General features: G+C 54.2%; 1 protein-coding gene across 1 annotated transcript; it reads left to right on the plus strand.

The window, feature by feature from the left end:
• Positions 1-3,034: 3,034 nt before the first annotated feature.
• KRT78 (keratin 78) lies at positions 3,035-11,005 on the plus strand. The gene is made up of 9 exons (XM_047740467.1): positions 3,035-3,900; positions 4,312-4,526; positions 5,507-5,567; positions 6,048-6,143; positions 6,973-7,137; positions 7,529-7,654; positions 10,012-10,232; positions 10,467-10,501; positions 10,583-11,005. Exons 1-9 carry the CDS (start codon positions 3,532-3,534, stop codon positions 10,846-10,848), a joined length of 1,554 nt encoding a protein of 517 aa, XP_047596423.1. The 5' UTR covers positions 3,035-3,531; the 3' UTR covers positions 10,849-11,005.
• Positions 11,006-14,408: the final 3,403 nt, after the last annotated feature.

Raw genomic sequence — 14,408 nt, forward strand, 5'->3', positions numbered from 1 at the left:
CCTGCAGGAAGACTGATGAGTGAAATGAGGGAGTGAAATACTCGCTGTGTAAGGCAGGGGCAGGCCCTAAGCTGAGAGAAAGAGACAAAAAGTGTTGGAGGAGGGATGGCCCCAGGGTTGCAATTTTGGTTTTAGCCCTGTGGGTAGCTGGGGAGGAGCATTCCTGGAAGAGGGAACAGCACGTGCAAAGGCTCCGAGGTGGGAGTGTTCCTGGCACGTTTGAGAATAAATTAGGGAGTAAGCTAGGTTAGGCCTCTCTCATGCCCTATACTTTCCTCTCCTTGTTGTAATTGCAGTGAAATACTTGTCTAATGGCCTGTTCCGTGTCTCTTTCTCCACAGGACTCTGAGCTCTCTTGGTGCAGCGGCTGGGCTTGCCCTTGGCTAAATTCTTAGTTCTCAGCGCAGGCCCTGGCACATAGTAGGTGACTGATCACATTTTGGTGAAAAAATAATGAATAAATGTGAGTAAATGACATTTGGGTAAAAAAATAGACTGTGCAGGGACACCTGGGTGGCTCGGTGGGTTAGTCCTCTGCCTTCGGCTCAGGTCATGATCTCAGGGTCCTGGGATGGAGCCCCGCATTGGGCTCTCTGCTCAGCGGGGAGCCTGTTTCCCCCTGTCTTTCTGCCTGCCTCTCTGCCTCTGTGGTCTCTCTGTCTGTCAAACAAATAAATAAAATCTTCAACAACAACAACAACAAAAATAGACTGTGCAGACAGGACAGGCTTGAGGGAAAGAGGTTGGGGAATGATAGCTGTGGGGGTGGGAGGGAGGACTTAGGGTGAGGCGGGGAGGGAAGGGGTGAGGCAGGGAAGGAAGGGGCTGCAGGGGAGCCATGAGAAGCTGTTCCAGTCTGGCACTTTCCCGAAGGTGGGCGCAGGTGGCCAGGGCCTGCCGAGAATGATGTGTGGCTGAGGATGGTTAACCGGGAGCCCCGGACATAGCCCGTCAGAGCCTTCCCACTGCCAGGTTTCATGTGAAGTTGTGATTCCAGTCATTGGCACTTTGGCCACTGCACGAGTGGAGATCCTTTTTTTTGTGCACCTCTGGTACCCGGACAAGTCAGTCCTTCAGCGTGGGGTCTAGCATTTCAAATTCCCCACACTGTTTCAGCCTTCTCTCCGTCACCACGTGATTATTATTTATGAATCATTCATTTCTTTTAATTAAATTTATTAGTCAATTAATTAATTTATGTATTTATTACTTAAGAGACCAACAGAATCATCATATTTATTTATTTTAAAATGTCATAGAATCGTTTTCTTTCTTTCTTTCTTCTCCTCTTCTCTTTCTTTCTTTCTTTCTTTCTTTCAGGAAGCTCTCTGCCCAGCATGGGGCTCAAACTCTCTTGACCCCGAGATCAAGATTCGCACGCCCTACTGACTGAGCAGCTAAGGTGCCCCTGACTTATTATTTATTTATTTTTAAATACAAGGAAATATGTTACAGCAGCATTTGAGAACCTGGTACTTCAAGGAAGTTCCTGGGTGTGACTGTCGTGGGTAAGAATTCATTTCTGAGAACAAGTATCTGTTGATACTGGTGTGTGTCAGACCCTGAGCCGGAGACAGTGGTGGACAAGTTATAAACAAGGGCTTAGCGGGTGGGTCCATGGGGCATGGGTTGGATCTGGGTTGTGGTCTTGGCTCCAGCGTGATCCTCGGGGTGGGTGGCCTCGAGCAAGTCACTCAGATTACAGGCTCAGAAGTCACCTGGTGCAATGCTTAGGTTACCCAAGGGTGCACAGTCTCAGTACCCTGCCCTACATCCTATGGGGGCTCAGAGTCCTTAAGTGTAAAATGGGGCATTGGACAGATGACCTTGGAGCTTGCTCCAACTTTAATATTCTGCAATGCTACAGAGATGAGGAAGTTCCAGGCAGGTGGGTTTGGTGCCATCCCACCTATGATCTCTGTTCTCCACCCTTAATACTGGGGGGAAGGGGTAGTAGAGTCCAGTCCCCAGAAATGTTTCTCAAACACACTCACGGAAGGAAGGAAGGTACCTGGGCTTCCTTGCTGCAACGAAGTGGTCCCCAGGGGCAGGGTTTGGTGGTGGGCCCTCAGTGGGATCCAACCCATTTCCCAGATTTTCTTTCTAGACACTGGGGCTGCTCCAGGCTGCCTCTGTCTCCTCGGTGCACTCTGGTCTCCTGTTTGGATCTTTTCTCTCTTCTTCCTCACCTGGCCCCTCAGTCCCTTGATCTCTCCTATTCTTCCGGCGGAAGGCCCGACCTCTTCTTCCTCTTGAGGCCATCTGTCATTTAGCTTTGTTCAGGGGTGTGCCATGTGGGGCTGGAAGAAGGAGGAAGGGGCTTCTAATCCTCCGGAGGGAGGGGAGGCTTGCTCACCGTTGTCTGGCCTGTGGGAGCATTGCTAGGACAAACTTCCTCATAGCACGTCTCTTGAGTGTTCATGAAGTTGAGTCCCTGTTTGTTCTTGCTTTGTGTTACATTAGTAAAGGCCCAGTCTCCTAGTTCTAAGAACTAGGTTGGGAGGCAGGGAGAAATAACCCTCCCACCATGTGAAGAAGGAATTTTAGGAATTTCTAAAAAGCAGAGCTACCCTACCCTGCTTGCCAGTAGTGGGAGAGTTTCAGTGGTGGCAGCTGGACGCCTCCCCCTGAGGGTCCTGTACTGGGTGGGGGGCTACCAGGGGGCAGAGACAGAATCTATCCTGGGGGGCATCCCAAAGTTCCTGTGTCTGCTCCCAGAACCTCAAGGCAGTCTTTGGTGCTTTGATTTGTAACCGAACATAGGCAGTGCGTGACCCGAGAGGAAGGGCCTGGCACTGCACGTCTGGGGAAGGAGCAGGGACACGGGCTGGGCTTGGAAACGTGCCACTTGCCCAGATCCTGGATGGAGATGCCTGGTTGGAGTGGGGTGGTGCCTGGTGGATGACTGCTGGGTTGAGCATGAGAAAGGACTTGGACACCCTGTTTTTCGGTTTCATTTCCAAATCCCAGAGTGTCTTTTAACCAACGATGACAATAACACCTTTATTAACCTTGTAGCTTCACCTAAGTAGGTAGATTCTTTCTTGAGAAGTTGTACACTCCTCTGTCCAGCATGGAAAGCATGGAAAGGGCCCTCAGGTGCTCCCCTGAACCCCCTTTCTTCTTCCCCATTCCCCCATCTCCTTCTCTGGGAAGCCTTCCTTGAATGACTCTCAGTGGTAGTTCAGGGCCATCCCTCCCTACCCCCAGCACCTGGAGTCCAGGTCTCTGTCTGCTTCCTCGTCTTTGGGACGTGCCCAGCTCTCCTGCCGGCCTGCGAGCTCTGAGGGCAAGGTCTGGGCTTCCTCTCCCTCGGGCTCCACACGTGTTGGGCCCCTGTCCTCCAGGCGTGTCAGAATAGGTCAGCCGGAGCCGGTGACAGACACAGTCAGGCCCAGAGCATCTTGCTCCCCAAGGCCCAGCCCAGGCACGGGAGGGGATAAAAGTCTCGTGCTGGGGCCTTGGGGCAGGAACTCACACACCTGGATTATCCTCCGTCTGTCTTCAGCTGTGTGACCTTCCGTCTCTACCATGTCTCGATCATCATGCCAGGCCCGGAGGGGCTTCGGCGCTCGCTCTGCCTATTCTGCACCCCCGGGCAGCCGTGGCGGCCGGAGCAGCTTCAGCAGCAGAAGCCTCATTTCCTTTAGGGGCTGCAGAGGAGCCTCTAGTGGGAGGGCTTGGGGATCAAGGGGAGGACCAGGGGTACGGTTTGGGGAGGGCCGTGGTGGGCCCAGGCTTTCCTTGTGCCCTCCGGGGGGCATCCAGGAAGTGACCATCAACAGTAGTCTGCTGACCCCATTGAAAATGGAGATTGACCCCCAGTTCCAGGTGGTGAGGACTCAGGAGACCCAAGAGATCAGAACCCTCAACAACCAGTTTGCTTTCTTCATTGACAAGGTGAGGGTCCACTCAGGTAAGCCTCTCTCCTTGCCTCCCTCAGAAGAACCATTCTCCAGGGATTTGGGAATGGGGAGGTCTGCTCTGCTACCACGTTTTTAGTGCTTCTGCAGCAAAGAAGTCCTTCCTGTGGTCTAACTGCAGGCTCTCTGATTATGCGGAGCCCCCGCTCTTCTATGGTTGGGGCTCAGGAACAGAGAACAGTCATTCAGCAGTGGACCCTCCCCTGTTAGCCCATCCCCATCATTTTGATGTGTTCAGAGTCTCCTGGGAGGGCACAAGGCTGCCCCTGCCCAGGATGGATTGGGAGGTAGAGGAAAGGTGGACTGAGGGTCCGTGAGGTTTTCCTTGCCAGATCCTGTGGCCAGGGAGTCCCCCAGGAGCCTCAGGGAGCCTCTGCTTGGATCCCAGGTGCGCTTTCTGGAGCAGCAGAACAAGGTCCTGGAGACCAAGTGGGAGCTGCTGCAGCGGCTGGGCGTGAGTGACAGCCCCCCGGACCTGGAGTCTTTCTTTGAGGGCTACCTGGCCCAGCTCCGGTGGCAACTGGAACAGCTCCAGAGGGAGCGAAGGGCTGTGGACGCCGAGCTGAAGTCCTGCCAGGACCAGGAGGAGGAGTATAAGGCCAAGTAGGCAAGCCCTGGGGTCCCATGGGGTCTGGGAGGGCTTGGATCTGCAGTTGGAGGGCTTCCCCATGCTGAGCTCCCAGAGACACAGGACGATCCTCCCTTCTGCATCCCATTCCCTCTGATTCTCAGGGCTCCCCCGACCCCTCACTGTGGTAGGTAAGGAGGCCCCCCAGTCCCTGATGCCCGGGTCTGGAGAGCCTTAGTGCCAACAGACCCAGCTCTGAGGGCCATGATTTGGGTCAGGGCTGGGAGGGGCTTCTTTAAACAATGCCTCCCCGGGTTTTTCCTCGATAAATTCCTGTTGAGCAGGCTGTGGGCTGAGGTGACTCAGATGTTCTCTGGTCCTGGTGGTGGAAGGGAATCCATTTAGTGGGACCATCCCCCGGCGTGTGGCATGATTCACAGCTGGGCTGTGATGTTTCCGGGTTCCCCACCTAGGTCACCTGGTGGTGTGGAGGGAGCCCTGGACGAACAGGAGGCTTGGGTTTGGTGACTGCGAGCCAGGGGTAGCTGGGCAGCCTTTTGTCTTTGCCAGCCTCAGTTCCCCATCTGTAAGATGGCATGGGAGGTGGAGCGGGTCCTGGAAAGAGGCCAGGAGACCTGGTTTTAGATCTGCTTGGGCGACCTAATTATTGATGACTTGGGCAAACCATGAATCTCTCTGACAAAATCCAAAATGCCTGCTTCACATGATGATTGTGAGCAGCGAGTGTGAAAAGGTGTTGGAATGTGCCTGATAGACGTGATGGAAAGTGGCCTCATGTGGCTAAGTGGACATGAGCTGAAGGAGTGGAGATGGATGTAGCCAGGACGTGGCAATGACTTCTTGGTGGGAACGGCAGAGGGTCGGGCTGGTTATGTGTCCTGCTTGGGAGCGTCTAAGGGCAAGGTGTTCCTTTTCAGGGAGGTTGTGCTCGGAGGAGGGGTAGGGGCTCTGATCTCGCCGCCTCAGGCAGCATCCTTCTGTACTTATTTGACAGGTATGAGGAAGAGTCCCGCAAGCATGCCACGGCTGAGAATGACTTTGTGGTCCTAAAAAAGGTGAGGGTGGGAGTCAGCTGCTTCACTGGGATCCTGAGCCCCCACCATGCACAAAGCCCAGTCCTGGGCTGGGACCGGAGATCCTAATGCAGGACATGATTCTAATGCAGGACACGATCTCACACCGCCTGCAGAGGGCCCCCAGGGAAATGGGACACCTATGTAGACACAGGGGCCCCAGAACAAGATCTGATGGAAGGACCACAGGATGAGCTCCGGGAGTCACTGTGGGAGAGGCTGGGGAGGGAGTGGAAGATGCAGAACTGGTTGAGAGTAATCAGGGAAGGCTTCCTGAAGGCGGTGTGTGTCAGTGTCAGGCAAAAGGGAGAGCAAGGCAAGGGGGCCTGGAGGAGGAATGAATGGGTCTCTGGGGACAGCCGTGGGTGAGCGTTGGGCAGTGTGCGAACAGAACTCCTGAGCCAGAGTGGGAGCCACCAAACAGGAGGTGGGAGGACACGGTTTTTGTCTTCCTGTCCCCAGGATGTGGATGGGGTTTTCTTGAGCAAGATGGAGCTGGAAGGCAAGCTGGCGTCTCTCCGAGAGTACCTCTGCTTCTTGAGGCAACTCAATGAAGAAGTGAGGATCTACCAAGGGTCAGCGGGAGTGGCGGAGGGGGCAGGGCAAGCAGGCTTCCTGGCTACAGTGGGAGTGGCCAGGAGGCTACACCTGGCTAGGGTGAGTTAATTCCAGTCGTTCAGTCATTTGACAAACAAATACTGAGAATGTACCGTGTGGATTGGTAGGTATTGGAGATACAGTAGTGAATAACCAGACAAAAATCACGATGCTTGCTTTCTGTTGAGAGATGGACGGTCAATTATAGACCTAGTAAATGAGTAAATTTTATAATATGTCAGAAGGTGATCAATGCTATGGCAAACAGGGACAGGAGGCTTAGGAATGTAGGGCGAAGTAGGGCAGGTGGTAATTTCAAATAGGGTGGTCAGAGTGGCCTTTATTTAGAAGATAAAGCTTGAGTAAAAATTGGAAGGAAGTGAGGGAGTTAATTAGGCAGGTGGAACCAGAGATTCCGGGCAGAGGGAAGGGCCTCCAGTGGTGAGTTGGTATCCTTGTGGAAGCAAGGAGGCCATGGGGGTTGGAGTAGAAGGAGGAGAGGAGGGGCTATGACAAGCAGTCAGAGGAATGATGGGGACTGGGTGATTTCAAGCTTGCAGGGCATTTACTTTTAATGTCCAAACTGCAATGGCATTAGAAACTACCTCCTATAACCCTGGTTTTCATATGAGGAGACAGTAGGGGACAGGACAGGACAAATACCCAGTGGAATGAGGGCTGCCCCCTGATGGAGTTCATGGGCAGGAAGTCAGGCACCCTGCCCTGCTGCCTGGGGCTTTGGGGGAAAGGGAGTGGAGGCAGGTGGACACTGAGTCAGTCTTCCTTGCAGGAACTGGGCCAGCTCCAGACCCAGGCCAGTGACATGTCTGTGGTGCTGTCCATGGACAACAACCGAGTCTTGGACTTCAGTGACATCATTGCGGAGGTCCGCGCCCGGTATGAGGAGATTGCCCAGAGCAGCAAAGCTGAGGTGGAGATGCTGTACCAGACCAAGGTGCCAGAGCTGGGTGGGAAGGATGGTGGGGGGCAGCACTGGGCAGGAAAAGGCTGGGTCTCCCTGCCCATATCCCAGATGTGGTTGTCCAACTTGGTCCCACAACCATCCCAGTGGTTGTCCAACTCGGTCCCCTTGGGGGGACCAGAGCTCCGGGGCTGGGTGGCATGGCCCACTTCCCGTCTCTAGGAGGAGGGCAGTGCAGGAAAACCGTGCGAGACCAGCCTGGACTGTTCCAAGCTCATCCCAGCATACCCCTGCTTCAGCATTTAACCTGCATTCCAAGTGAGGGCTTGAGGAGGCACAGAACTGGGGACATGGTGTTTCTCATGGTCCTGGGGTCAGAGGTGAGGGTCCTTTCAACCAATGGTGTCATCTCCATCCCCATCAGTACCAGGAGCTTCAGGCGTCTGCCCGACTTCATGGTGACAGCATGAAGGAAACCAAAGTCCAGATCTCTCAGCTGCAGCAGGCGAGTAAGAGGCTGCAAAGTCAGATCGAGAACCTCAAGAAGCAGGTAAGACTCCCAGAGCTCCCCAGGACCCCCTGCTTTGGACTACTTTTGTGCCAGGGTCACTGCTGGTTTGGTGTGCGGGTTTGATATCTATCTGGAGCTTTGGATACTTCGGGTGGAGAGAGGCTCAAGCCCATTTCGGAGAAATTTGGCCTCCATCCTACGACTTCAAGCCCGTGTACATTCTGCGTTGAACAACTCCAGGGGGCACTGCTCACTTGTCTCCATAGGCAGACATACATCTTGCTTCTGGATCCTTGGGGAGAGGGTCGATCCATATTTTTGTCTTATTTTCTTGTCTTTCCTTACTCTTACTCCTCCAGCTCCTCAGACACTCTAGGGTCAGGGGCTGACTTTCTGGGTCCTGTGTTGGGGAGGGTGAGAGCCAGGACAGGGTGCAGGCAAGACTGGTGGGGGGGAGTGAGTGCTCCTTAGGCAGATCTTTGCACAGGTTGGAGGTGATGTTGTTGGGGACTGGTGTGGGCTGGGGTGGGGAGAGGAGGAGGGAGAGGATGGCAAGGGCAGGGACGTGCTTCCTTGTTCATCCTGGAGCCCTCATGTCTAGATGTGAAGGACTGTAGACTCTTTAGCTTTCCAGTCTCTTTGCACTCACTTCCCCCAAACCCAAAAAATCAGTTTTTGGATCGGGCGTTTCTTCAAGCATTTCAGGTTGACTCCCAGGGCGCATGCACATGGCCCTTCCTCTGCCAGGCAGGATCCTCCCCGGAAAGCTTTCGAAGCTCAGGTCATTTAAAGACCAGACTCAGTCTCCACCCATCCCCACCTGTTTTCCTTTGGAATGTGAGGTAGGACTGAGATGAAGGTGACCCGGTCCCATTATTCAGTTGGCTGCCACAGTGTTTTTGCCCATAAATTTGCATTCCTTACTTCGGAATTCCCCGGGGTGTCTGTTAAAATGCAGATTCCTGGGCCTTTGTCAGGGACGCAACCTCTAAGGGTAGCCCAGAAACCTACTTTCTGAGCTCAGTTCACCCAGTTGGGAGCATGCAGTCTCAGCCCAGCTGCCTGTACTTAGGAGGGCTACCACGTCCCCGAAGCTGGGAGCTTCCACAAGGTACCTTTCTTGTGAGAATCCCTCTTGGGAATGCAGTACCCCCCTTACTCTTCCTTTTCCTGCACAAACATGATGGACCAGACTCCTTTGTGCCAGGTCCTGGCAGAGCCCTGCAGGCTGGGAGTGGTGGACCAGCTGTTGGGTTAGGGACGCAGCTCTGCCCCTCGCTACCTTTCTGAATCTCCGTTTCTTCATCTGGAGAAGAGAGCCAATGTTCCACATCCACAGGGCATTTGTGTATAGAACAGAAAAGAATAATGAGGCTAGAATGGGAATAGAATAATGAGAGCCTTTAGGGAATGCCTTCCTTCCTGATCCTGAGGATCAGTCGGCTGGATGGCCAGGTAGATGGGGATGTTTTTCTTGCTCTCCTTCTGCGAGTTTTCTATCAGATCAGAGAGGTAAGTGCAGAGAGAGTGTTTCTCAAACCCCAAACTGAGGCATATGGTTCCATATGCTTTGATAGTAGGACAAAGTTTTTGAAGTGAGGTTGTTCTAAAATGATCAAGGACCTTGGCAACCCTCAAGATGATGCTTGTCGATAATGCTCCATGCAGCGGGGCTGGAAGAACATTAAGGGTCCAGGGAGAGAGAAAGTGCCTCAAGGAATGGGCTAAGGGATGGGTTTCTGGGGCTGCTGCAACAAAGCACCACAGACTTGGAGGCTTGACACACCAGACCACGTGTTCTCTCAGTTCTGGAGGCCAGACCTATGGAATCAGGTGTTGGCAGGTGCACTCCCTCTGAAGGAGTGGGGGCGGGGCAGGGAGGGCAGGGAAATCCTTCCTTGCCTTACCCTAGCCTCTGGTAGCCTGAGAATCCTTTACATTCCTTGTCTTTCGGCTGCATCACTCCATCCCTGCCTCCATGGTCACATGGCATCATCACTCTGTATCTGTCTCTGTGTTCTGTCATCTTTTTCTAGGGACACTACTCATGGAATTTAAGGCTCATTCTATATACATACGTATGATAGTCATCTTGAGATCTTTGATGACTTACATCTGTGAAGACCCTATTTCCAAATAAGATCACAGTCTGAAGTTCTAGGTGGACATGACATTTTTGGGGACACTATTCAACACACTCCAGGAGTTAAGGAAACCAAGAGGCAATGCTTTCCCTTAGAATGAGAGGAACTGGGGGAAGGGGGATGGCCGTGGATAATTTTGAGCTCATAAGATTGTGGTCTACCTTGGGCTTTAAGCTTTAGCCGCAGTAGGTTCCTTGGGAGGCTGTGCTGGACTTGCAGCCACCTTCTGTCTCATCTCTACTCCCCTTCCAGAATGCCGACCTGCAGGCCACCATTGCCGATGCCGAGCAGCATGGGGAGCTGGCCCTCAAAGATGCTCAGAGCAAACTGGACGAGCTGGAGGCCGCCCTGAGAGCAGCCAAGCAGGACCTAGCCCGGGTGCTGCGCGAGTACCAGGAGCTCATGAGCACGAAGCTGGCTCTGGACGTGGAGATCGCCACCTACCGCAGGCTGCTGGAGGTTGAGGAGAGCAGGTGGGGACCTGGGAACATGGGAGAAATGGGAGCAGAAGATGGACCACCACCGAAGTGCTCTCCTTGCGGAAGGGGATTCTGAGATTTCCTAGCACTCTGAGACACCGAGGGCAACCTATCCTGCTGGGAGGGTTTTAAACTCGGGACTGTGGATTTGATCTGCTGAAAGGCTCAAATACCTGGGGGCATACTCTTTGCAGCCTTTCTGAGCATTTCCTCTTCTTTCTCTGCCAGGATGTCTGGGAGGTGCACCAGCCAGGTCACTATCTGTGAGTATCAGGGTGCTTGGGGAGAGTGGTCCCCATGGGGAACCAAGGACCATGCTGAGAACATGGTACATTTCTTGGCAGCTGTGGGCGGAGGCAGCGTCGTTGTGTCTGGAGGAGCGGGCAGTGGCCTGGGGGCCACTTGTGGACTTGCAGACGGGAAAGGCAGCTTTGGGTCCAGCTGCTCCAGCATCGTGACCGGAGGCTCCAATGTCATCCTGGGCTCTGGGCAGGGTCCTGTTTGGGGCTCCTGCTCTGTATCGGGCTCTAGCTCTGGCTCTAGCTCCGGCGGCCACACCATCCTGAAGAAGACAGTGGAGTCAAGTCTGAAGACGTCTGTCACTTACTGAGTGACCTTGCAGCCGCTTGTTCCTTGTGCCTTCCTGAGCCCTCTCAGCACTGCTCCTACCTCCACCACCCACCTCCCTGCACGGCCAGCTCCGTGTCCACTGCCCACAGCCTGAGCCAGCCCACAGAGGACTCTGCGAAAGTCAATAAAACCATGTTTGCCTGCTGTTCTGAGTGTGTGCCGGGTCTGGTCTGCTCTGCATAGGGGTTTGCATTTCATTTGCCTGCTGTCTGCCCCAGGCCCAGATCCACCACGCCCTGTCCTCCAGCCAACCAGCCTCATCCTCTCCTCTCCACAGTTCTCAGGTGGAGCTGGGAAACCTCTGGTGGGCTTGGCCAGCCAAGTATTTTCCTTTGTGGGGGAGGGGAGAGGCCAGAGACCCAATGATCAGAGCCTGGGGGCCAGAACCAAGGGTCACCACCTTCATCCTCCTCACCTGCCCCTGGACCTCCATCTTTCTAGCTCTTCTGTGAAATGAAGCAGCACCCATTTCTCCCTGAGTGGGGGTGTCTTCCTTTCTCTCTCCCCTCTCCCATTGTTTTCCTCCCACAAATTTGATTGAGTGCAAAGCATTCTTGAGGCATGGTGCCAGGGCTGGGTTATGCTGGCAAGCAAGATCAACCCCATCCTGCCCTCCCAATGGGGTCAGTGTCTCTCTTTTTAAAAGAGTAAACTCTACGCCCAGTATGGGGCTCAAACTTACAACCCTGAGCTCTGGTGGACTCGGAGGTAGGAAAGGTGCCCCTGGGTTCAGTCTTTCCCATCCCTTCAGTCTGTGGGTTCTCTAGCATAATGCCTCCCACCCATGAGAGCCAGATCTTCCTTCCAGAGTCCGTGGTTACCAGTGCCAGAGGCCAGCCTCCTGTGGCTCATTCAGACAGCCTGTGTTGGGGGATGGGGGTTTCTCGGGGGTCGTTTCTTTGTGTCCTGTCCCTTCTTCCGGTCCTTTCCCATTGGTGTGCTGGCTCCACGTTCATCCGGGGTAGCAAGCTGGGTCTTGTCACTTCAGCCTCACCTCCTCTCTGAGCTTTAACCTGGCCCCTCTCCTGGACAGGGGTGCCCCCAAGCAGGTTAATAAGTCAGCACTGACGCTAAGCAATAGTTTTAAATGCAGGTTTCGAGGGCGTTTAGAGGGGACGCTGGAGGGCAGAGATGAAGGCTCCTTGTGGCACTGTGCAGCTTCTCTGCCACTCCTTCTGGCAATTCAGCTCTGCCTCAGGCTTGCATCTCACCCAGCAAAACAGAAGCAGTGTTGCTGCCCAGCCCACTCCTCCCAGAAGCCAATTTGTGGAATGTCTATTACTGTTTAGGAATAGGCAATGGGCATCTCACCCCTCATCCCAATTAGTTCATCAGAGGGCTTCTTCCAGGCCTCCACTCTGCTCCCTGGATGCCCTCCATTTCCTCCATCTCCACTGATGTTTCAGTAGCCCTTCCAGCTTGTTCCCTGGTAAAATAACTGTACTCCAGGCTGAAGACAGCTGCTCATTCCTGTTCCTCCTTCTTCTCACGTGTGCACCAGATTTTTCTTCTCCTGGAAACCTTCCCTAATTCCCAAGCCTGGCTACACCTGTTGTTGTCCTTGGCTCTGTCTCTGTCTGGTTCTGGTCTGGGATCCAGCTTTCCTATTAGTCTGGGACCAGTGGGTAGTTTGGTCTCCTGCACCCAGGATGGGGATGAGTGGCTCAGCTGATGCAGGGTTGGGGGGAGTTTGATGAGCTCTTGGGACTGGAATTCTGCCCATCCCCTTACCTCTTGGCCTTCACCCCATCACTGGGCCTGTCTGAACATGAGGCTGGAAACTTCTTCCCTCTTCTGCAGGAAGCTCTATAGGAAGCCAGGAGCATGGGCATCAGGGCCAGTTGCTAGATGAGTGAAGAGGGTCACTTTCTCCACCCCAGCCCCTACCCCAGCTACCCATCAGCTCCTGTACTTGCTCTTCCCGTCTTCTCCCTCCCATGTGGCTCAACTCCAAACTCCATGGCCTAGGCCACAGGAGGTCATGTCATCCCTCCCCCATGTCCACCCTGCAACCAGCTTTAAGGGGAGGTTAGCCTTTTTCTCAGACTCAAGGATCTCTCCATCAAAAGTATCTGAGAAGGAGGCTTTTTAGCCTTCTGTAAGGGAGACATGAGCTGGAAAGCCCATGGCCCAGGAACCAGGATTCCTGGGCTTGTATCCCAGCTCTGCCACTTACCAATAGTGTGATTTTGACCAAGCTATGTAACCCCTCCAGTGTTCTCATCTGTGAGGATAGATTAATAATGCTGACCTCACAGGGCTGTGTGGGCATGGTGCCATTCAGGATCCCAGCAGGAGACAAAATTCACCCAAGAAAGTTCACTTAGATGGGCTTTCATGCAGGAGCTCCTAAGGAGGTGTGGGCGTGGCTGAGGGAATGCAGAAAGGATGGAGGGGCCAACCTCGGTTTGTCCAGGGCTGAGCTGTTTTCCAGGACGTGGGCCTTCCCATGGAAATGGAGAACCAGGATGAGGAGGTCACCTGTGTAGAGCTGAAAGACAAGAGGAAGAAGTGAGTGACAGGTGGAAGAAGCTGTAATCATGGAGGACAGTAGAGAGGAAGCCAGGGAGAAATGCCTGCCCTTCCTTCTGCCCTCCCAGATCTCCTGTCACTGTCCCCCCAGCTTTGGCAAACTAGTGAAGCCAGAAAGCAAGGGAGCAGCCTACAGGGGTCTAGGAGGAGGGTGACTGATCTGGAGTCGGAAGGAGGCAGACGGAGCTCACCCAGCGTGGACATGAGATGCATTCCCGCACCGAACGTGTCGGCCCTGTCATGAGTGCTGAGTAAAGGCTGACTGTAATAGTCATCACAGTTGGCTTAGGAAGTCCTACCCCTATAGGAGGGTGCCCAAGGGCAGCAACTCTTGTCTTCACCCCTTATCTTTGCTATGACCCCGTATCCAGCCTGGCCTCCCGTGGGTGCTGTTGGGGGCTCCACAGGCACCATTAGCCATCTTGCCTTGTCCCTCCCACAGCAGCCTGATATCCCCTCGGCGCTTGTGTCCTACCGTGGGGGACCTGGGGGTGGGGGGCTAGGCAGGTGAAAGTCTCCAGGCACAGAAGCCCTTGGTTGAAGCAGCAGCGGAGGGGAGGAAACTGCTCCTCTTTAGCCACAGAGAGAAGGTCTGAACTTGGGTGTCCTGCCTGAAAGCAGAGAGGGCCTTAGGAGGTACTGTGTCTCCCCCTGCCCCTGCTTTGTCTGGGCTGGGACCCCGGAGCCCCTGCCTGGCTGGGAGGGAGCCTGTCTCTAAGCAGGAACTCCCAGAGCGAGCCCTGGCAGCCTGTGCCACTATCTGTCACCATCTTGCCCACAAAACCTGGCAGAGAGTACCATGTCAACCTGTGGGGCTGTGGAATGTGTGGAGCTGACTCTATTCCCACCTCCCTGGCTGCCCTGACTCAGAAGGCTGACATCACTCCCTTCCCCAGAAGTCCCACTCCCGACTGTCTCCCCTTCCCACACACCAGCAGGGAGTGATAAGGGAGGCTGAGAAAGCGATCACAGCCTCAGGGACAGGAGACAAAGGTCAGTGGGAAGTGA

This window comes from Lutra lutra, chromosome 8, assembly GCF_902655055.1.
Source record: "Lutra lutra chromosome 8, mLutLut1.2, whole genome shotgun sequence".
Lineage (NCBI taxonomy): Eukaryota > Metazoa > Chordata > Mammalia > Carnivora > Mustelidae > Lutra > Lutra lutra.